Source organism: Calonectris borealis, chromosome 2 (genome assembly GCF_964195595.1).
Source record: "Calonectris borealis chromosome 2, bCalBor7.hap1.2, whole genome shotgun sequence".
NCBI classification, from domain to species: Eukaryota; Metazoa; Chordata; class Aves; order Procellariiformes; family Procellariidae; genus Calonectris; species Calonectris borealis.
Genome location: NC_134313.1, coordinates 2,141,803 through 2,162,677, shown reverse-complemented (window position 1 = coordinate 2,162,677; position 20,875 = coordinate 2,141,803). Strand labels below are relative to the sequence as shown.

General features: G+C 49.1%; 1 protein-coding gene across 1 annotated transcript in view; it reads left to right on the top strand.

Annotated features, from left to right (window-relative positions):
* The first annotated feature begins 2,211 nt into the window (after window positions 1–2,211).
* The window catches only part of RHPN1 (rhophilin Rho GTPase binding protein 1), a 32,811-nt gene continuing 14,147 nt past the window's right edge, over window positions 2,212–20,875 (top strand). Inside the window, exons 1-3 of the mRNA XM_075141065.1 lie at window positions 2,212–2,589; window positions 13,396–13,514; window positions 17,493–17,621. Coding sequence (XP_074997166.1) covers window positions 2,488–2,589; window positions 13,396–13,514; window positions 17,493–17,621 — 350 coding nt within the window. The 5' untranslated portion in view covers window positions 2,212–2,487. The remainder of the gene's footprint in view (window positions 2,590–13,395; window positions 13,515–17,492; window positions 17,622–20,875) is intronic.

Genomic DNA, 20,875 nt, shown 5'->3' with positions numbered 1-20,875 from the left:
AGTCCTTCCTAACATACTCCCTTCCCTGGGATCGCATGCAATCCTCGAAGCCCCGACAAGGAAAAATTGACTGGGAAAGGTGGAAATGTTTTAATACATTCAGGCAGTTATAAAATAAATTCATGCAATATAAAAGGTTTAATGTATGCCGGGCTAATTTTTTTTTTTTTTTCCCTCCTCGTTAAACAGCTGAATCTGCAGGGTGTTCCTCGTGCCCCATTGACATGAATAGGATTCATCACGCAACAAGCGCGGTCTCATTAACTTCATTACAGAAACGAAGCCAGGCCCTAGTAAAGACTAAGAGACCTTTTCATGGTGACATATGCTGGTGACAGCCCAGCTCAGCATCCCCATGCTGGGCACTGCACACGTTAGGGTCCTGTCAGCACTTTGGGAATTGGATTTTTCCAATCCCTGGTGACTTTTCCATAAAATTTTGCCGGCTTTAACGCTCTTGCCCAGTCCAGCTTTTATTTTATGAGCGTCCTTGAAAGTAAAACCCCGCTATGGCTTAACAAGATAGCTCAGAGTGGGGAAAGTGGGGCAGGATTTGCCTTTATCTGGCTGGAAACAGTAAGAAAGTGGGTTTTCTTTTATTTTTTTTTAATTTACTTTTGTACCATTTTTTATGTTTTATTGTATTTTGCACAGGGCTGTACAGAAGCAGCGTCTAATGCCTATAGCAGGGCAAGGTGTCGCAGAATTGCAACAGTCCCAGGTCTTGCAGAATTGCTCCGGCAGCTGTGTGAGCTGCAGTGTCACCATCCAGATGTGGGGTCTTTTTTTTTTTTGGGGGGGGGAGTTGGGGGCTATGGTATGATGTGGCCACCCAGAGGGGAGCGCCTGGGGCACAGCATCGGGGCAGAAGGCAGCTGGCTGAGTGGGGGGGTGCACGATGGATGCTGCCTTATTGCACCCCTCCTGCCACAGCAGCCCAGATGTTGCGGGGTGGGGGGGAGTTGCATGGGAGAAGGGTGCTCCCCCCCTCCCAGACCCTACAATCCAGATGTAGCCGGAGGGAGGGGGGAGCGGCCAGATGCGGAGGGGGGGCGTCTGGTTGGAGGTGGGGTCGTCCAGATGTGGCGGGGGGCGGAGCGCACGCGCACCCAGATGTGGTACGGGGGGGGGGCGGGCGCGCCCAGCTGTGGCTGTGGGAGGGGCCCCGCGAGGCCCCGCCCCTCCCGTGACGTCCTCGGCGTTCTAATTCCCACCGTTGCCACGGGCGACAGCTCCCCCCCCGCCCCTCCCCTCCCCTCCCCGCTCCGTTCCTCCCCCTCCCGCCTCTTCCTGTCCCGCGCTCCCATTGGGCGATGCCGCCGCCGATCCGCGCCTTCCCCTTCTCCCATTGGTCGCAGCCGCGCTCCGCCCCGCCCCGCCGCCCTGCTTATGCCCCGCGTCGCGGCGGGGCTGGCTCCGCGATCGCTCCTGACCGGCGGGGCCGTGTGGGGGCACCGAGGGGTGAGCGGGGGGCATCGTCTCCCGTAGGGGGGGGTCGGCCGGGGCTTGCTTCACACGGGGCCGTGGGGTTTTTCTGTCACGGGAGGTAGGTTTGTAGGGCTGAGGGGTTTGCCCCCCACCCCACCCCGCTGGGGCATTTCTGTAGAGGGGTCTGTGGGGGTCTCCCCCCCCACCCCCCGGGGTAGCTCTTGCAAGGGGAGGTGTGTGGGGGTTCCCCCCCATCTGGGGTAACTCTGCAAGGGGGAGGTCTGTGGGGGTTTCTGCTCATCTGGGGTAGCTCTTGCAAGTGGGGGTCTGTGGGGGTTCCCCCCCCCATCTGGGGTAGCTCTGCAAGGGAGGGGTCTGTGGGGGTTCCCCCCCCCATCTGGGGTAGCTCTGCAAGGGAGGGGTCTGTGGGGGTCCCCCCCCCATCTGGGGTAGCTCTTGCGAGGGGGGGTCTGTGGGGGTTCCCCCCCCATCTGGGGTAGCTCTTGCGAGGGGGGGTCTGTGGGGGTTCCCCCCCATCTGAGGTAGCTCTTGCGAGGGGGGGTCTGTGGGGGTTCCCCCCCATCTGGGGTAGCTCTGCAAGGGGGGGTTTGTGGGGGTTCCCCTCCATCTGGGGTAGCTCTTGCAAGGGGGGGTCTGTGGGGATTCTCCCCCATCTGGGGTAGCTCTGCAAGGGGGGGTTTGTGGGGGTTCCCCTCCATCTGGGGTAGCTCTTGCAAGGGGGGGTCTGTGGGGATTCTCCCCCATCTGGGGTAGCTCTGCAAGGGGGGAAGCAGGCTCTGGGCTTACATCTAGCCCAGATGTTAGGTGTGTGGGGGTTTGTAGCAGCAGAGGGCAGGGGCTAGTGGGGGTTTAAGCCCCCACCCAGGACAGGGCTGGGCTCTGAGCTCCCTGGGGGCTAGCAGGGTGTGGGGCTAGGCTAGGAGGACCAGAGGAGCCCAAGGAGGGGACACCAAGCCCCAGAGCCACCCCGTGGGGTCAGGCGGGAGCCCCCAGCTGTGGGCCCACCCCCCTCAGCCCGTGGATGCTGTGCCCCTGGAGATGATGCCCCCCGAGGAGGAGAGCCCGTCTGGTGGCGGGGAGGGGGACGGGGACAGTGGCCTCGTCCTCCTGCGAGCCCTGAAGAGCGGCAGCACCCGGAAGGTGAGGCACGGCGGTGGGGTGCCATGGGTGGGGGCAGGATGGCAAAGCACCCAACTGATGCTCCGTGGGGCTGGGTATCCCTATCCGGTCCATGGGGATGGTGGTCCTCATGGGTGCTGCAGGGCATGAGTGGGGATGCAGGTCCATCCTGGCCATCGAACCATGCTGGGGGTGTCAGGGCATGGCAAGGGGCTGGCTGGAGAAGGGCTTACTGTGTGATGTGGGGTAGAAATGTGTCCAGTAGCTCATCCATAAGCAGACAAGTATCTCATAGCTCATCATCTTTTAAACTCCACTCCTCTATCACATCTTCCTCCGCTGGCTCCATCTGCAAGCTTCCTAGTGACTACTTTTAACCAAATTCTCCTATATTTCAGCTTTTTCTCCTTCCTGCCCATAGGAAGATGGTCCAGCCAAGCACTGCCTGCCCCTTACTGTTGGAGGTACCGGGCAGGGTGTTGCTGCTTCTCCCCGGGGAGCTGCAAGGAAAATCGGTGCAACGGCAGCCTGGCTATGCGTGCGAGATGGGGCCGATAGCTCCGCTGGCGTCACTCGTTTAATTAGTAACAGCGGGGTGAAACCAACGGGGATTGTCCTCGGGCTGCTACCGACCCCGCGGCTCAATTTTTCCTCGCCATCCCTTGGTCATCAATGCATGCTCCTGGGGTCAAAGGGGCTTTAAAGAGTGCCGCTTGTCGCGAGAAAAGATGGGTGAGCATTAGTTTTTGAGGCTGTTTAAGTGCGTCTCCCGTTAAGTCTGTCCCCTGGGAGCCAGCTTTATAAACCTGCCGTGAGTTTGCCCTGTAATCTGATCTCTTCTTGCAAGTATATAATTTTCAAAACTTGTTCTTCAGCAGAGAGCTGCGTTTCTGCAGCCCTTTGGCAAAAAAGCCTCAACAACAACAACAAAAAAACCCACCTAAAAACCAAAAAAATCCCAACAACCAAAAAAGCAAAACTCAGTCAGGCTCTAGAGGTGGTTTTTTCTTGAGCGAGGGTTGAGATTGCAACCTCGGCTGAACAAGGATCAGTCTGATCTTGAGTCACTTGAGCCTGGCCTCTTTGACTGCAGCTAAAGAGGTTGCAACCTTAAACCAGGTTGGAGTTTACCCAGGGCCGTGTCTAAATAGAAGGTGCTGCTTGTAAGGGAGGATTAGCAGGACTTTTTTTTTCCCCAATTTATTCTGTGTACAGACACACCATTTACCTTGTATGAGCAATCACTTTACTCTGTTTGGATCTGTCAGACAGTAGCACAGAGGAGAATAACATAGGAAAATGTTGCAAACCTTTAGCAGGGGGGGAAAACTGGCACGGGATATGCAGCATCTGTCATAACATGATTACTTTTTTTAATTAAAAAAACAAAACACCTCATTAGATTTCCTATTAATGATATCAGTTCTTTAATTAAAAGAAGCTCTCAATGTAGCCTCTTTTAGTTGTTTTTTTTTTCCACCCTGACAGCATCAGGGACTGTAGATGCGGCCGCTGTATATTTGCTCTCTTGTGCGGGATCCCAAATGCTGCTGTGATGGTGACTTTCTTTTTTTGCCAGGGTTCATGTACCAGGGCTGAAGATTTAATACATCTGTTTCCTGCTGGCGCCCTGCCCTGGCTCTCATGATGCACAGACACCCCTATGCCTCCCCCAGCTCCCCAGAGCGGTTTCACACGTCTAAAATTCAAGCTCTGGATGCAAGTTTTGCTGTTTAAAAACCCTAATTCCCCATATTTTTATTTCCACCCCCCCATTTTATTTTTTCTTCCTCTTGCTGAGTGCATTAGCCAACAGTGAGGGCACTTCTTTGGGAAATGTAAAACCTTAATCCTCCACTCATTTGTTAAAAGGCTGTGTGATGTAACCATATTCTCAATAAAAGGTTTTAGAGGTTTTAGCTGGTAAAGTCTCCCACAGAAAAACAGCTTTCAGCTGGAGTGCTTCATGAGATTAGTTTTGTGATAGGGACTTTTATATATAAATAGATGTTCAGGGAGCAAAAACACTTGTTGTGACCTACTGGTTGTCTTGTAGTAACAGCCCATGCTACTTTCTGAAATGCCCTTGGCCGGGAGGAGAAGGAAATTATCAATAATCTTTTAAAAAAGAGAATTTTAAAGCTTGCTTTTGTGTGTGGAGTGGTTCTCTGGCTTTTGTTTTGCTCTCTATCACACAGGCTAACGCGGCCAAACCAGGGTCACTTGGCCACTTGTCCTGTGCTGGCCTGGCTCAAACTCGTGGGTTGCAAAGAGGAGTAATAATCCCAGTTGACAGCTCTGACTCTGTCAAAATAGCTTTTAGACCAGCGTGGTTCTGGAAATAAAATAGGTGCTGAGAGCTTGATGCTCCAGTTACCCTATTTCTACAGCAAGTTTTCCAGCTGCTGGATCATCTGTGTACTTGGAAACATCCCTTTTTGGGGACAAAACTCTGTTAGGAAATATTATTGCTCCTGAGAGTGGATGAAAGTAGGTACCTGCCTATTTTTTTTCAGTGGGAGATGTTGTAAGCAATTGCTGAGTAAAACCTGTAGGGTTGAGGTTGCAGCTGGAGACCACGTGTTCAATGCACAGGGTTGGGGTCATGGATCAAGGGTACCTTTGTTAATGACAGTGGTAGCTTGTGTGTCAGCGCTTCCTAGAGCTGCAGAAATTGTTGTCGGTTTTGGCTGTTCCTTGTCTCTGCACAGGTATTTTGCTCTAGTTTTAACTACAGAGCAAATGTTGATATTCTGTAATGTGCCTTGATGCAAGCTGGGTGAATTAGCAGAGAGCAAACACAGCTTGGACTTGACCAGCTCTCATGGAGTTGCCCACCTCTACCTGAATTACGCTTGGCAGTTGGTGCTTGACCCTCCCAAGCACTGATCTTCAGCTCTTCATTCACCATCCTGCTGGGGCTGAAGGCTTCCTGAGCACAAGCCATCTGGTTTCTTGTGCTTTAGCACCTTGTGCTTCTTCGTGTGCCATTTTCTTTAATGGCATTGTGAGCGCAGACTGGTAGTGCTGGAAAGGTTGGTTGGTAGCTCACTTGGTGGTGGTGAATGGTGTAGGAGCTCACCACCCAGGACTCACTAAGCAGACAGTGCTGAAGACTGGGGACCTTTAGGGTTAGCAACAAACCCAAACTGGCACGGCTTTGGCATTGCCCATGAATCCCAGTCCTACTTAAAGGAATTCCCTCTCTGGATGAGAGGACAGTTTGCAGGTAGGGTGACTCATGATGTCCAAAGGTTGCTGTGGCTTTATCTGGAACATGGCCCTTGTGGTTATCAGGTGTCAAACCGAGATATCTCAGGCTTGTTTTGTAGCCTTGCTTGGCTTTGCCTATGGCTCCAAAGGTGGGGGTTTTTATATTATTTATTTTATTCTGACTGCCAGTTCTCTCTCTGTGTGTGTAGAAGGAGCACCTGGGGTGGCTTTTGTGGGAACTGCTGGGGTAGGAGGAGATCATAGAATCATAAAATAGTTTGGATTGGAAGGGACCTTTAAAGGTCATCCAGTCCAACCCTCCTGCCATGGGCAGAGTCATCTTCAACCAGAGCAGGTTGCTCAGAGCCCTGTCCAACCTGACCTTGAATGTTTCCAGGGATGAGGCATCTACCACCTCTCTGGGCAACCTGTGCCAGGGTTTAACACCCTCATCGTAAAAAAATTTCATCCTGATATCTAGTCTAAATCTGCCCTCTTTTAATTAAAAACCATTCCCCCTTGTCCTGTCACAACAGGCCCTGCTAAAAAGTCTGTCCCCACCTTTCTTACAAGCCCTCTTTAAGTACTGAAAGGCTGCAATCAGGTCTCCCTGGAGCCTTCTCTTCTCCAGGCTGAACAACCCCAACTCTCTCAGCCTTTCTTCATAGGAGAGGTGTTCCAGCCCTCTGATCATTTTCGTGGCCCTGATCATGAGGTGGAGGTGAGTCACGGGGAGCCAGGCTGCAGCAGAGCTCCTGCCATTTTGTCTGAGGGGTGTATTTATGCCCTGAGCAATCAACCTTAGCAACTGGTTGATGTGAGGAGGGAACAAGGCAGCACTGGAGAGGTCATATGAGTGAAACCCCAACGGGTTGTCCAACAGAAGGGTTGAACCATGTTCTTTCTTCCCTGGGGGGGGGTTTGAATAGTAACACTCTTGATGCCTTTTGACTCCCTCCCTTAAAAAAAGCAATAAGTTGTCTATTCTCTGGGAGGGATAAATTATAATATAAATATAAAACAAAATAATCCTTAAGGCTTGTAGGAACATATGCAGCAGTCTGGGATAATGGAGATGCTGAAGGCAGTTGAGGCTTCAGGGGATGTAGCAGATGAGCATTGTTGGTCCCTTTGTTAAATGCAGCTGGGCTACACTTAACATATTCATGGTATCCACCATCTCCCAAGTTAGTCTGAGCAGTGGAAGCTGAGATGGGCCTAATCCTGTTGTTAGTCCTCAGCTATGTCCCTGAGCTCTGGTCATCCGATATCAACCACATCGCTCTGCGTTGTGAGACTGGATCCTGGCCTGTATTGTCTGACATGGGGTACCAGGACTGTGGTGCAGATGTACTGCTGACCATGTGTAGTGCATGACCTTAATGACAAGTTTTAGGGCAGATAATTTGATTTCCATGAAACCAGGTGATTCCCTCATTGAAAAAGGAGAGAGAATTGGGGGGAAAAATGCCTGACTTCCCTGAAGCAGCAGCTCGTCCTTTAGATATTGCGTTGTCTGGCACCAAGGGTCTCCATATGTTTGTATACCCACATGGCAGTGATACAAGGCTGGCTAGTGCCCTGTTCCCCTTGCAGCTTTCTCCTTGAACTTCCCTGTCCTTGGGGTTGTGAAGGTTGTCTGCTCAGTGGTGGGGCTGGCTCTATAGCCTAGGTCAGCACCAGGTGATGACTCATCTCACCACTGCCGTATTATGGATGTTTCCAGTCTACGTGCAAATTAAACTTCTTTAGTTTCTCCTGCTATTCTGTGGGCACTCTCCAGCTGCTGTAATTGGCAATAATCCTGGTGGTGACTGTTTTGTGGCTAAAGCCGGTCTTGGAGATGGCACGGCTTGGTCCATGTTTCAGCAGGTAGGCTGTGGAGCACCTCCTGTGATCCAGCCAAGCTCTGTAGGTAGCTGGGAGCTTTTGCTGTCATACCTGTTGGGGCTATAATTTAAATCCCAGCTACAGACCCCTTCCTCATTTCTCTGAAGAGATCCATGGCTGGCTTTTTATCAGCATGCTCCTGATCTGTGCCTGTTCCTCTGGACAGGGATGCAGAAGCCCCTTAATCAACCGGATCTGCATCTCCAGATGCATCTCTCTTGCTTATAACTTTAACAGCACGTCCTAGGATCGTGTTTTCCCTTCTCGCAGGTGTCACGGTAACAACTCGCAGTCATCCTTTGTTTGCTTCATACGCTTAAGTTTTGCTTTTGCTCAGTTGCTTCCAGCGACCGAACTCCTGTTCTTCTAGCAGAATCGAAAGAGCAGAAATTAGGCTTTGTCCTTTGGACTTGCTGGCATCCACCTCTTCCTACAGGTGATTAGTTCTGGGAAGGCTGGGAGGTGGTGGCCTTGTTTTGTCACCAGGGTCACAAATAACGCTCTAGGTGTGTCTTGTCACCCAAGACATATCCAGTCTTCATCTCCTTGTGTTTACTGGAGATGTGAAGTGCAAAGTACACTTGGTGATCATCTCTAAACAAACGTTCCCTAAGGACTTCCTTATAGAAGGAAACCTAACCACATAATTGCCCTATTTAACACCCCAGATGGGTACTCTTGAACTGGAAGAGGTGTTGGGGAGTTGCTAACACTATTACATCATTGTATATGTTCCCTTCAAAGATCGAGTTTGAGTTGGCAGAAACCTTGATATCCCTCAAAGGGGATGTGTTTGTCTTGGCCCCCTCTGGAAGGGGTCTTCTGACCTCTTCCCTTTTCTCCCCTATTGGCTGAGAGCTTTCTGTAACGCTGTCATCTTTCCATACTGAGGGTTGAACGCAATGTTATTTGACAGATGTCTTCTGAGCATAAAATGGCCTTGCTACAATAATACTGCCTCTAATCCTGCTTTGTCGGAGGCAGTAAACTTCAGAGCTGGACACAACTCGTATAACTTAATGACCCACACCTCATTCATTTTCATGGCTTTCTTAACTTATGCTGACCTCTGTGTACATACAAGCTGGGCTGTTCCCTGGCTGCTACACAATTTATGGCCTCTTACTGGAAGAGTTATATGCTCGCTTCTCCTTTGTAAAAGCTTCAAACTAGGAAGGCTAAGAAATCTCGTGTTCAACCTGGCCACTTCTTAAGCACCCAACTTTACTCTTCTATTGGTGTCGCTAGGTGGACCCCAAAGCCCAAGAGGCTGGTTGAAATAACACATCTTTCTTCTGACCTTAAAGGGTTGACCTCAAGAGCTTGTACAAAGAAGAATTAAGCAAGGAAAATCCTTTTTATAACCTAACAGTGGGTTTTGGTGTGTTTTTTCTCTATGCCCCCCTTATGTAAGGCATGCTTAAATCCGTCACTGCTTGCTTTAGAAACTGTGCTGTAGTTTTTAGCTTTTGGTTGCAACTTGGAGACTACAGGCACAGGCCAAGTGTTGGTTCCTTTGAACGCAAGCTGTTGGAGGATGGGCATGCTTTCCTCTTGACTCTCTGTCTCTCCTATCTACCTTTTGATTTAAATATGGCCTTTTTTGCTTGTGATGGTGTTTCCTTTCATATGTAAGTTAACCTGGGCTAAGCATCTTATTCTAGAGCGCGATTTCCTTCTTACTCCAATATTTGTGAAATAACATCATTTCTACAATGCTCCAGGAGCGGCTGCAGACTAGGCTTGGTTGTTCCCCTTGGTGGCCTTGGCGTAATGCTTATATTGGTCCGTGCCAGCCAGGGATGATGCTTTGGGACCGACAGCAGATCCTCTTGAGGCAAGATGTGCTGCAGTCCCACGGGTTACTGCAGTTACCCAATTTCATGAAGGGTGAGGAGGAAAGCAAGGTGTAGGGAGATCACGTGAAGTCCCTAAGGGCAGCAAGTCTTGAGATCCTGACTCGACATCCTCACAGGGCTTTGGTATTACATCAGGTGCTCCAATACCTGACTTTCCGGTACCTTTTTGCTGTTGACTTAGGAGCCTGGATGGGAATTGATAAGTATCTCATTAAATTACATTGAAAAGACACCCAGTGTTCAGATAGGGAAAGAAACCTCGCAGGTCTACAAATGGCTTAGTGTCTATGAGGAAGAATAAAATAGACTGTTTCAGTTGGAAGGGACGTACAGTGGTCATCTAGTCCAACTGCCTGACCAATTCAGGGCTGACCAAAAGTTAAAGCATGTTATTAAGGTCATTGTCCAAATGCCTCTTAAACACTGACAGGCGTGGGGCATCGACCACCTCTCTAGGAAGCCTGTTCCAGTGTTTGACCACCCTTTTGGTAAAGAAATGCTTCCTAATGACCAGTCTAAACTTCCCCTGGTGCAGCTTTGAACCATTCCCATGCGTCCTATCACTGGATCCCAGGGAGAAGAGCCCAGCACCTCCCTCTCCAAGTCTAAGCAAATCCAAATGCTGTGATGTCCTGGATGTTGTTGAACCCTGTTTGGTCCCCAGCTGCATCAGGGCTTGCAAGTGTTCCTGGAGAGCAGCTCCTTTGTGCCCTTGTGGAAAGATGGAGTGATTAATGTGATTAAGTGATCAGTGCTGCTCTGTTTGCATGCTTGAGAGGGTTCTTGTTCATCAGCTTTGACACTGTAGTGACTCAAATTTTGCCTCTTGGTGTTGTCTCAAGCCAGGCATGGGAGAAGTGGGGAGCTGCCAAGTCAATTAGCTAAATCCCTTAATTGCTTTTGCAGTGAAGAGATTTTAACGCTGTTTTTGAATATCATGTAGAGCCATCTTAGTGTCTTCACATGTCACTCTGCATCTCGCTTCTTTTCTTACTTAGTTTATTCTTGCCTTGCCTCCAGACAAGGAGGTGTTCATGGACCTTCTCTGTGTTTTGCATAGTCCTTCCACTTGTGCCTCTTCCATGATCTCTCACCTGCGGTTCCTCTGGCCTCCTGCCCATGTATTCAGGTAGTCTTTGCTCTTCTTCCCCCCGAAAAAAACTTTAAATCCTCTGACTGCTTTCAAGCAAACTTTTGCAAGAAGTGGAGAGTTCTCAAAGATGATGAAAGCTCTGGTAGGAAGAGCTGGAGGTAGAGAAGAGGTGCTTTCCACCTCTAACAGTTGCTACCAGAGCTGTTGACTTTTGGATGGATTTTTATGGCTCTGGAGGCAGAGAGAGGGGGCCTGGATTCTGCTCACTTGCATGTATTTGGATGTATTTGCATACCCATTTGGCTTGCGTATCTCCGGAGCTGCCAAGCACACACAGCTCTCATCTGTAAACCTGAGGCGCTTCTAAAATTTTAATAAGCACCACCTTCTCTTTACGGCTTCTTTCCCTCCCTTAAGCTTTAACTTCCATATGTAGGTTAATGTCTTGCACTGTGTGAAGAAACATCTTTGAAGGCACGATGTTTGTAATCGGCCTTTAATTAGTAAAAGAAATACTTGTGCAATATCTTGGACTACATCTGCATGAGCAGTTACTTTCTAGACAAGAGTTTGGTGCTGTCTCCTTTGCTTTGGGAGCCTCTGGGTGCTCAGATTTGAGTAGTGCCTGCATGGTTGGGTTGGTTTTTTTCTAAGGGCGGTGTTCAGCAATGACCCAGCTCCTTCTAGCTTCTTGGGCTTCATGGTGTGGGATTCCTCATCCTTTTCCTTTTTCTTCCAATTTCTGGATTTTTCCCTAGGGAGCCAACAATGTGTGCAGGATGGATGGGTTCCCCCAAGGCAAATCCAGAAGTGGCACTTCTGAATCAACCTTTCCTGTATTTGCTCCCGAGTGTCTCAGACGCAAGATTTTTGCAGCTGTTGGGGTGTTTTTCTTAATGTCCCACTTAATTGCTTGTCCAGAATAATCAGGGTCTCATGCTTCCAGCTTGTTCCTTCCGTAATTTCAACAAATTCATGGATTACTGTAAAGCATTAAGCCTGTAGATTTACAGACCAGATGGAGTGACTCTGATTCCTCAGTCTCCAATGTACCAATTAGGAGCTCAAATCTTTCACTTAAATGAAAATGCCAACGTTAATCCCGGATCCTTTTCAAAGGCGATACCACTTAGTGGACTTGAAATACAAGAAATGAATTTTCAAAAAGCTGAAGTCCATGAAAATGCAGAATTTTCCATTCCCTACTTACTAATCGAAGCTGGTCTCATCCTTTTTTGAGTAAGGATTTCTTTTTATCCTTTCCTACTTCCCCAGAAACATCAAATAATTTGTTAGAAGTTTTCCCAGAGTAACCGGAACCTATAGTGTTTTCTTGCGAGGTAACCAAGCGTTCATAGAATCGTTAAGGTTAGAAAAGACCTCTAAGATCATTGAGTCCAACCGTCAACCCAACCCCACCATGCCCACTAAACCATGTCCCTAAGCGCCTCATCTACACGTCTTTTCAATACCTCCAGGGTTGGTGAGTCAACCACTTCCCTGGGCAGCCTCTTCCAAGGCCTGACCACTCTTTCGGTAAAGAAATTTTTCCTAATGTCCAGTCTAAACCTCCCTTGGTGCAACTTGAGGCCATTTCCTCTCGTCCTATCGCTGGTTATTTGGGAGAAGAAACCAACACCTCACTACAACCTTGCCCCAGCTTGTTGGGTTTGAGACAGTTGTGACCCATCCTGGAAATGAGGTGAGACCTGATGAAGCCTACTGAGGTTTCTACATGGAAGAAATTAGCTGAGGAGGTGTTTTGGACAGGACGAGAGCGGGCACTGTTGGAGCTCTGTAGAGTCTCTTGGGTGGCAAAACCCCTTCTTGATGTGGATGTAGGGGTCTTGATGTAGGGGTCCACTGGCAGTGGTGGACGTAAAGCAGTGAGGAGCAGGGTGAGATGGATGTGCACAGCAAATGGAGGTTTTCTAAGGGAAGTGAGAGGGTGAAATAGTGGCTTTGAGTAATTTCTTGTAGTGCTGTGGTGGATCTTAATATGGTCTTGGAGGGATCTGCCTGTGCTTTGTGCTGGCTCGGAGGTCTCCATCCTCTTAAACTGCCCAGCCTTGTGCCCTCCCAAACAGAGTTGTTTTGGTTTTTTTTATCCTTTTAGAGGCTCATTTCATCCGTCTGAACTGCTCCTTGCACAATGGAAATAATTTCTGCTTGGGCAGAGCTTTTATGGCCTTGGATTCAGAGACCCTCCTCGCAGCAGCCTCTCTGCCTGGGGCATCCCATAATAACCTCTTGCCCCCGTGAGACAGAGCGATATTACCGTCTGTTATTTCCTGAAGTCGGAGATTAAACATGTTGCCCTGTCTGCAGAAAGTCCGAGCCGAAGCCAAAGAAGGAGGCAGGGATGGTTTTAATTTACTGCTTTGTGCAATTCATTTCTCCACCCCCATGAACTCTTGACTTGCTGCCTGCGCTCGATCCCCTATAGCCGGCAGGAGATGGGAGCACTTATAGACATAGGGTCACATCTGTTCCCAAGCTCGAGGGTTATACTGAGCTCGTCTGCAGCTCCCTGGGTCTTGTCTTGTGTCTGAATGGCGAGACCCTGGAAAGGAGATGCTTAGTTCCTGTATCCCTTCGTGGTTGTATTTGGGAAGCCTTTTCTGAATAGCTTAGAAAATAAATTGCTGTAAGCAACATGTGGTATTGGGTAATGAACCTTTGATTTCAAGTGCAATGCTGGGCTCTGAAAGTGCCATTTTTAATCCCAAAATCGTGGGGTTTTTTTGGTGAGACCTTGCCCCTCTCTCTCAGCAGGGCTGCGACCCCTTCGCCCAGACCCAGCGCAGCAAACTGCAGCATCGCCGGGCGCGGATTAACCAGCAGATCAACAAGGAGATGAGGATGCGAGCGGGGGCAGAAAACCTCTTCAGGTGAGTCGTGATTCCTGGAGCGTCCCTCTGGTCCGGGGATTTGGCTGGGGATGTTTTCCTTGGTCCTTCCCTGTGGTCTCGTTATCTAGGAGGCAGCTGATGCTAGCGCTCCCATGACTAAGGTTGAGGTTTCTCAGTCTTCCCTTGACTTTGCACCATTCATCCTAGAAATGCCTGCCCTCCATTTGGTGCAATGCTGATGTTATAGATTTTAATGAAAAAATATCATTTTAATATCCTGGAAGACTGGTACAAAGCAGGGTGTGAGCAGATGGAATAACAGGAATAAATGTTTAACTGGGATTGAGCTTGGACTGCAGAGCTCCTGCCTGATAACTCCAGCAAATGGATCAAATCCAGCTTTAGTTCCAAAAATCCCCATCCCAGTGCTTCCAGGAGGAGAATCTGAAATTTCAGGTATGTCTTTGCAGATGGGTGCAGTCCAGCGACTCTTCACCTATTTGGAGGATGCATTTATGGGATGGTGCAGAAGTTGGTACCTTTGCATGGCTTTCAGATTGCAGCTGGTCCAGCACAAGTAAAGCCAGCGCATTAATGCCTTCCTCTGTGGAGCGGTCATGATGCAATCATGATGCAATCGCATGATTTTTGCAGCTATTTTACTTTTTTAACCTGAGGATGACCTTTTTTTTTGTAGCTCTTGTGTTTATCTTATATTCCTGTAGGATATTGGAGCACATGTGCAGTCTGTTAATATAAGACAATATCATAAGGCTGCACTAAAATAGCTTTTCTTGGCATATTTTGCCATTTTGTTGATTTTTCACCCCCAATAAAATATGATTGACTTCTCACTTCTGAACTTGTGTACCTGGAAGAAGGGAGTAATAGTTGCTCCACCAAACTATAGGAAGAAATGGTATTTTACTGGTGGACAAGGACAGCGGGCTTCCTGGGGAAGGTGAGGTTACAGCCCCCATACCCTGCTGCTTCAACCAGGCCGCCATGCCTCATCTAATTAAAAAAAGACCATGAAATCCCAATGTGTGCCACTCCATGCGACTCCCCTCTATTATTAAAAAAAAAAAAAAAAAAAAAAAAGGGGAAAATGTGCTGGCTTAGCAGAAACGTGTCTGGCCACGGTTTTGGTGCAAACAGCAGGAATCAGAGCCGCGTGCAGGGGAGTGAGCAAAAATGTGATGCAAAACACATCTTAATTACTTGGTCAGGGAAATACACTGATGGGGCTTTTTTTTTTTTTTTTTTTTTTTTGCTGGATCAGCAGTTTTAATGTCTTTTGGTAGCAGCCACTTTCCCTCCCTCCCTCCCACAAGTCCACTTTGCAGCTGAGTAATAATGTGGGTTTCTGGGTGCTACGGTGCCCAGAGCTTATGAAACATGGGAAATTGGGGGGGGGGGGGGGGGAAGAAAAATCAACTTGTGCCTGAAGTTAAAGGCTGAGGGGGGGATTATGTTGTAAGTATAAAGGTTATTGCTTAAAAATTAAAGGCTTGAGTTGCACAGAGAAACTTCCTTTGCATCTCTCTAGGCTAGTGCTAAATGCAAATAGAAAAATCTGTGGGTTGCCCAGCTTGGAGCAGAGTTTGCAGCTGAACTTGCTGGTTTCTTTGCCTCTTAAAAAAAAAAAAAAACCCCACAATCCACCCTCAATGCTTTAAAAAAATAATCTCCTGAACTGTTCTTGTTCAGCATATCAGTCCCCTTTCCTGGAGAGGTTGCCATGAATGGTGTGTTGGAAAAAACGCACGTGGTGTTTGCTCAGTGGTGCTAAGAGGGTTTGTTTGATGGATAAATAAATGGGCAGAGGCAGAGGAAACCTTTTCCTTTCTTGTTCAAATACTGGGGCTGAGGGAAGCAATCAGGGAGATAAAGTGTCGCCAATAAACCGGTTTCTTAAAAAGAAATAAAATAAAAAAAAAATCAGAAATCTTTGTTTGGTGTTAGCTAAAGAAACAGCTGATAACTTCACGGAGGAGGTTGATAGAGACACGTAGGCTCTGCGTGCTCATATGGATATCGGCGCTTGCCCCGGACAGCGAGCACGAAGCGCGTCAGTGCAGGTTTGCTCACGGAAACGATCGAGTGCTCCACTAAATTACCTCTCAGAGTTACTGTGCTCTTAATTGCTGCATGTGGCGCTTGCAGAGTGCAAAATGAAGTGCCCTGAAGAGACATTGGGCTTTAAAACCTTAACCTCGTGACAAATCCGTGAAAAACTTGCACGTGCGTGCAAAATCCTGCGGAGCAAAATCGGGCTTTGTGGGATAATGTGTCCTTTTTGCTGCAGAGCAGGGGTGAAAGCACTGGTCAGAAATAGATCATGTGTATATACAAATGTTACCCTGGTATTGCTGGGTTGCAAATCAGCACAAATCACCTATTGGTAATATAAGAAATTAAAAAAAAAAAGATATTGTTGCCAGCTGGGAGCAAGAATGGGAAACTCTTTAATTCATATTGGAAGAAAATTGTAGCAACAGCAGTAATGCACCTGTGTCCTGGAGGTGTTGTGATGTGTGGAGGACTAAAATAGCGACTAAATACTGGTTTATATGGAAAGACTGTGATTACTGTGCTGATACTGTATGGGGAATTGCAGAAATGCTGAAGGATGTTTAAATGGAAGCAGCCGTGGAGATCTTTGGACCTGCTGTGGTTTTGCTTTGTTTGTTTAGAACAAAAAAATGCATTGGTCTTGGGAAATCCCAGCAAAGGGGAGTCAGGGGAGGAAACACTAAAGGACAAGCATCTTAAAATTAAAACAGCATAGCTCCTTCCTCAGCCAGGTCAGGGCAAGGCCCCTGAAGGATCCTATCCACAAAAAACACAAGTCGAAGGCAGTGTGCTCTGCAAAAGCTGGGGGAAAGCGGTGCCCTGGCTGAGCAGAGCTCGTGCACGTGTTGTTTTTCCTGGAGCCTGGTGTGATTTAGCACGAGCAGCCAGAGCTCCTTTCAGCCGACGGCTGGACTGCACGCTGCCAGCTCTGGGTTATCTCTCCCTGCTTTCCTTTGGAGCAGATAAGAAGGTTATAATCAGCCTGGGAGCTTGTCTTGCTGGGAGCAGGCAGCTGAAATCAATCCTTGGTGTTTACATCTCCTGACCTGCATGAGTGGGGAAGGGAGGGCAGGGTCCAGCTCTACTAATGGGCGAGCACAGCAAGCCCCCTTTTCTTGCAAAAGGGTTGTTTGCACCCAAAAATAAGTTTTTCCTCCTCAAACCCAACCATAAAGCACTTTTATTTGATGTGGGTGATCACTTTGAGTGCTCATAGCCAAATCTGAAGCTGCACTGGGGTGGGAGCATGGATAGGCAAGGGGAAGGTTGCTCTGGGGCAAAAATAGCAGGTTCATCTGAGCAGGGTGCAACACTGTAATGAGTTTTGCCTGGCCTCAACCTCCATGGCACAGTGGTCTGGATGCTCTGGCTTCCCCAGTCCCAAAAGGCTGAGAGAGTTGAGGTTGTTCAGCCTGGAGAAGAGAAGGCTCCGGGGAGACCTTATTGCGGCCTTTCAGTACTTCAAGGGGGCTTATAAGAAAGATGGGGACAGACTTTTTAGCAGGGCCTGTAGCGACAGGACAAGGGGGAATGGTTTTAAACTAAAAGAGGGGAGATTTAGACTAGATCTAAGGAAGAAATTTGTTATGATGAGGGTGGTGAAACCCTGGCACAGGTTGCCTGGGGAGGTGGTAGATGCCCCATCCCTGGGAACATTCAAGATCAGGTTGGACGGGGCTGTGAGCAACCTGATCTAATTGAAGATGTCCCTGCCCATGGCAGGGGGTTGGACTAGATGACCTTTAAAGGTCCCTTCCAACCCAAACCATTCTATGATCATGTGCAGAGCAAGAGGCATGGTTCTGCAGGAAGGTTTGGATGGATGCACATGGTATTGCACTGCCGGATAACTTAATCTCTATTTGTCAATGCAACCAAGCGTTGATAAATAAAGGATTGATCAAATGAGGGAGGGTTGATCCACATGATCTTGTCTTGCAGGGCCACCAGTAACCACAAGGTCAAAGAGACGGTCGCCCTGGAGCTGAGCTACGTGAACTCCAACCTGCAGCTGCTGAAAGAGGAGCTGGAGGAGCTGAACAGCAGTGTGGACGTGTACCAGAACGATAGGTACACTGGGCAGCCAAGCCAGGCAGGCAGCTGCCTGCGGTGTGGGAAGAGCAGCTTGCTCAGTCGGGATTTTATTTTTATTATTAGTATTACTATTATTTCACTTTTGCTTTTTCTGGGAGCAAGGCAGCCTCTTGCCTTGTACCCGTTGCTCTGCTTCCCTGTTCTGCACAGGGTTTGGCCCTCTGGCAGGGACCACGAGGTGGTGGCTGGAGAATAGGGGAGGACTTGGGCATGGGCCTGATTTGCTGGAAACAGTTTTTTCATCTTGGGAATATCCATGTTTTTCATCTATAGAGCTGCAAGCAGAGCAAACTCAACAGCTTTTCCTAGCAGATACTTAGGAGGTATTTGGGGATGGATGGTGTGTTCTCTGGACGCTGCAAGCAAGAGGAATGTCAGAAATAACCATCTCCACTTGCATCATCCCCCTTTCCTGATGTCGTGGTTTAACCTGGCAGGCAGCCAAATACCACGCAGCCGCTCACTCACTCCCCCCACCCCCCAGTGGGACGGGGAGAGAATCGGAAGGGTAAGAGTGAGAAAAACTCGTGGGTTGAGATAAAGACAGTTTAATAGAACAGAAAAAGGGAAAATAATAATGATAATGATAGAATATACAAAATGAGTGATGCACAATGCAATTGCTCACCACCCGCGCTGACCGATAACCAAGTAGCGATCGGTACTTCCTGGATCACGCCTACCCTTCATATACTGAGCATGACGTCACATGGTATGGAATACCCCATTGGCCAGCTGGGCTGGCTGTCCTGATTATGTTCCCTCCCATCTTGTGTACCTAGCTCAGTCAGTAGGCACGGGAGCTGTCCTTGGACTAGGAGGGCACTTAGCAACAACTGAAAACATCAGTGTGTTATCAACATTCTCCTCATACTAAATCCAAAACACAGCACTAGGAAGAAATTTAACCCTATCCCAGCCGAAACTAGGACACCTGAGCATCCCACTAGAGCATGAGTTTTTTCCAGCAGGTGAAATAGGGTGTTTAGCAGAAGAAATTAAAAGCGCAGCTGCTCAGGTGTCCAACCTCCTGTTCTGGCTGTTCCCAGAGCAGATTACTCACTGATTTCTTTTCCCATCGAGGGTATTGGGTTATTTTTCTCTTTCCGAGGTTAGACCTTTTGTTAATTGAAACGGTCTGTTGCTTTGAAACGCTTACACAGTCACCTCGGGCTTGACTCACCGAGCGGTAATCCTAGCACGCTCACCAACAGCAAACCAACGTGCCAGGGCGGCTCAGCAGAGCCGATTCGCTGGGTGAGAAAAGCAGAAATCCCTGAGGCAGAACAGACCGGGAACGCTGCAGCAACGTGGGAGCCACTGCCGCTCCTTCCCTTCCCAAGATGAATGGGTGGATGGCGTTTGATGACACCAAGCTTGAGTGGTGCGGTTGACACGCCTGAGGGACGGGATGCCCTCCAGAGGGACCTGGACAAGCTTGAGAAGTGGGCCTGTGTGAACCTCATGAGGTTCAACCAGACCAAGTGCAATGTCCTGCACCTGGGTCGGGGCGACCCCCAGTCTCAATAGATGGTTGAAGGGATGGAGAGCAGCCCTGCTGCTCAAGGCCTTGGGGGTACTGATGGATGAAAAGCTGGACATGAGCCGGCAATGTGCGCTCACAGCCCAGGAGGCCAACTGTATCTTGGGCAGCATGGGCAGCAGGTCGAGGGAGGTGATTCTGCTCCTCTGCTCTGGTGAGACCCCCCTGGAGCACTGCGTCCAGCTGTGGGGTCCCCAGCACAGGAAAGACATGGACCTGTTGGAGCAGGTCCAGAGGAGGCCACGAAAATGATGAGGGGGGTGGAACGCCTCTCTTAGGAAGAAAGGCTGAGAGAGTTGGGGTCATTCAGCCTGGAGAAGAGAAGGCTTCGGGGAGACCTTATTGCAGCCTTTCAGTACTTCAAGGTGGCTTATAAGAAAGGTGGGGACAGACTTTTTAGCAGGGCCTGTTGCGACAGGACAAGGGGGAATGGTTTTAAACTAAAAGAGGGGAGATTTAGACTAGATCTAAGGAAGAAATTTTTTCCAATGAGGATGATGAAACCCTGGCACAGGTTGCCCAGGGAGGTGGTAGATGCCCCATCCCTGGGAACATTCCAGGTCAGGTTGGAGGGGGCTCTGAGCAACCTGATCTAGTTGAAGATGTCCCTGCCCATGGCAGGGCGGTTGGACTAGATGACCTGTAAAGAACCCTTCCAACCCAAACTATTCTATGATTCTACGATTCTGTGTCCTTCCATGTGCTTTTCCTGGCATATGGTTCTCCTCAGGGGAGGATTGCTGTGCTGCTGGGGACGGAGAGAGGTGCAAAGACCAGGAGAGCATCAGTGACTCCATCCTGCAGGTTGCTGCACTGATATTAAATGTAGGACCAGGATGATCTGGGTGCAGGATTGTGTTAGGGTCGCGGGATCTCCTATGGGGAGAACGCCAAGAGAGCCCATATCTCCACCACGGTGGGTATTTGCTGCACTCAGAGGGTGTATTGCAGTGTCTGAATGTAATCCTGGATGTTGGTCCTTCTTCTGTGCTAGAAGTAGGGATGCATGCAACGTCTCCCATGTTGCATGCATCCTCCCCAAGTTCTTCCCTATCAGGGATGCACAGCTTTTACAACCCACCGCTTGTTTGCCCTGGTTTAAAAAGAAAACAGCGGTAGCAGCAACCCCAAAACCCTTCCCAGGCCAAACAAAAGCCCTTTTGTTTGCTCCCCGCGTTGGATTCAAGCGGAAATCTTGTTAGGGAAGGAGCGATAATGGCTTTTCTGTACTAATTATAGCTCTTGAAGCTGTTTATTCAGTATGAACAGATGAAAATGTGGGTGCAACCTCCTTGCCTGGCTCCCCAGGTTTTTGCAACTTTCTTTGCCTCTTTTCCTCCCTGGACTAATGAGTGATGTGCTTACGAGTTATCAGCGGTTTCTGGAGGTAACGAGAGGGGGCTGTTGTGCAAACCTGGGCTTGGCGAGGGCTTGATCCTGCCCTACCCGCTTCCCATTTCTCACTCCGCCGAACCTTTCTCGTCTCTTTAAACCAGTCCCCTGGGAGCCCAAGGGTCTGGGGATGCGGCAATGTGGCTCAGTGCCAGGGTTGGGGACATCCCTGAGGGATAGATGGGTATCGGGAAAAGCATTTGCAGAGCCGATCTGAGCTGGAGATTCCACCACGGGTTCCCATCCCCATCTCTGTATACAGGAGCCAAACGATGGGTCCAGCTTTGGGGCTCTT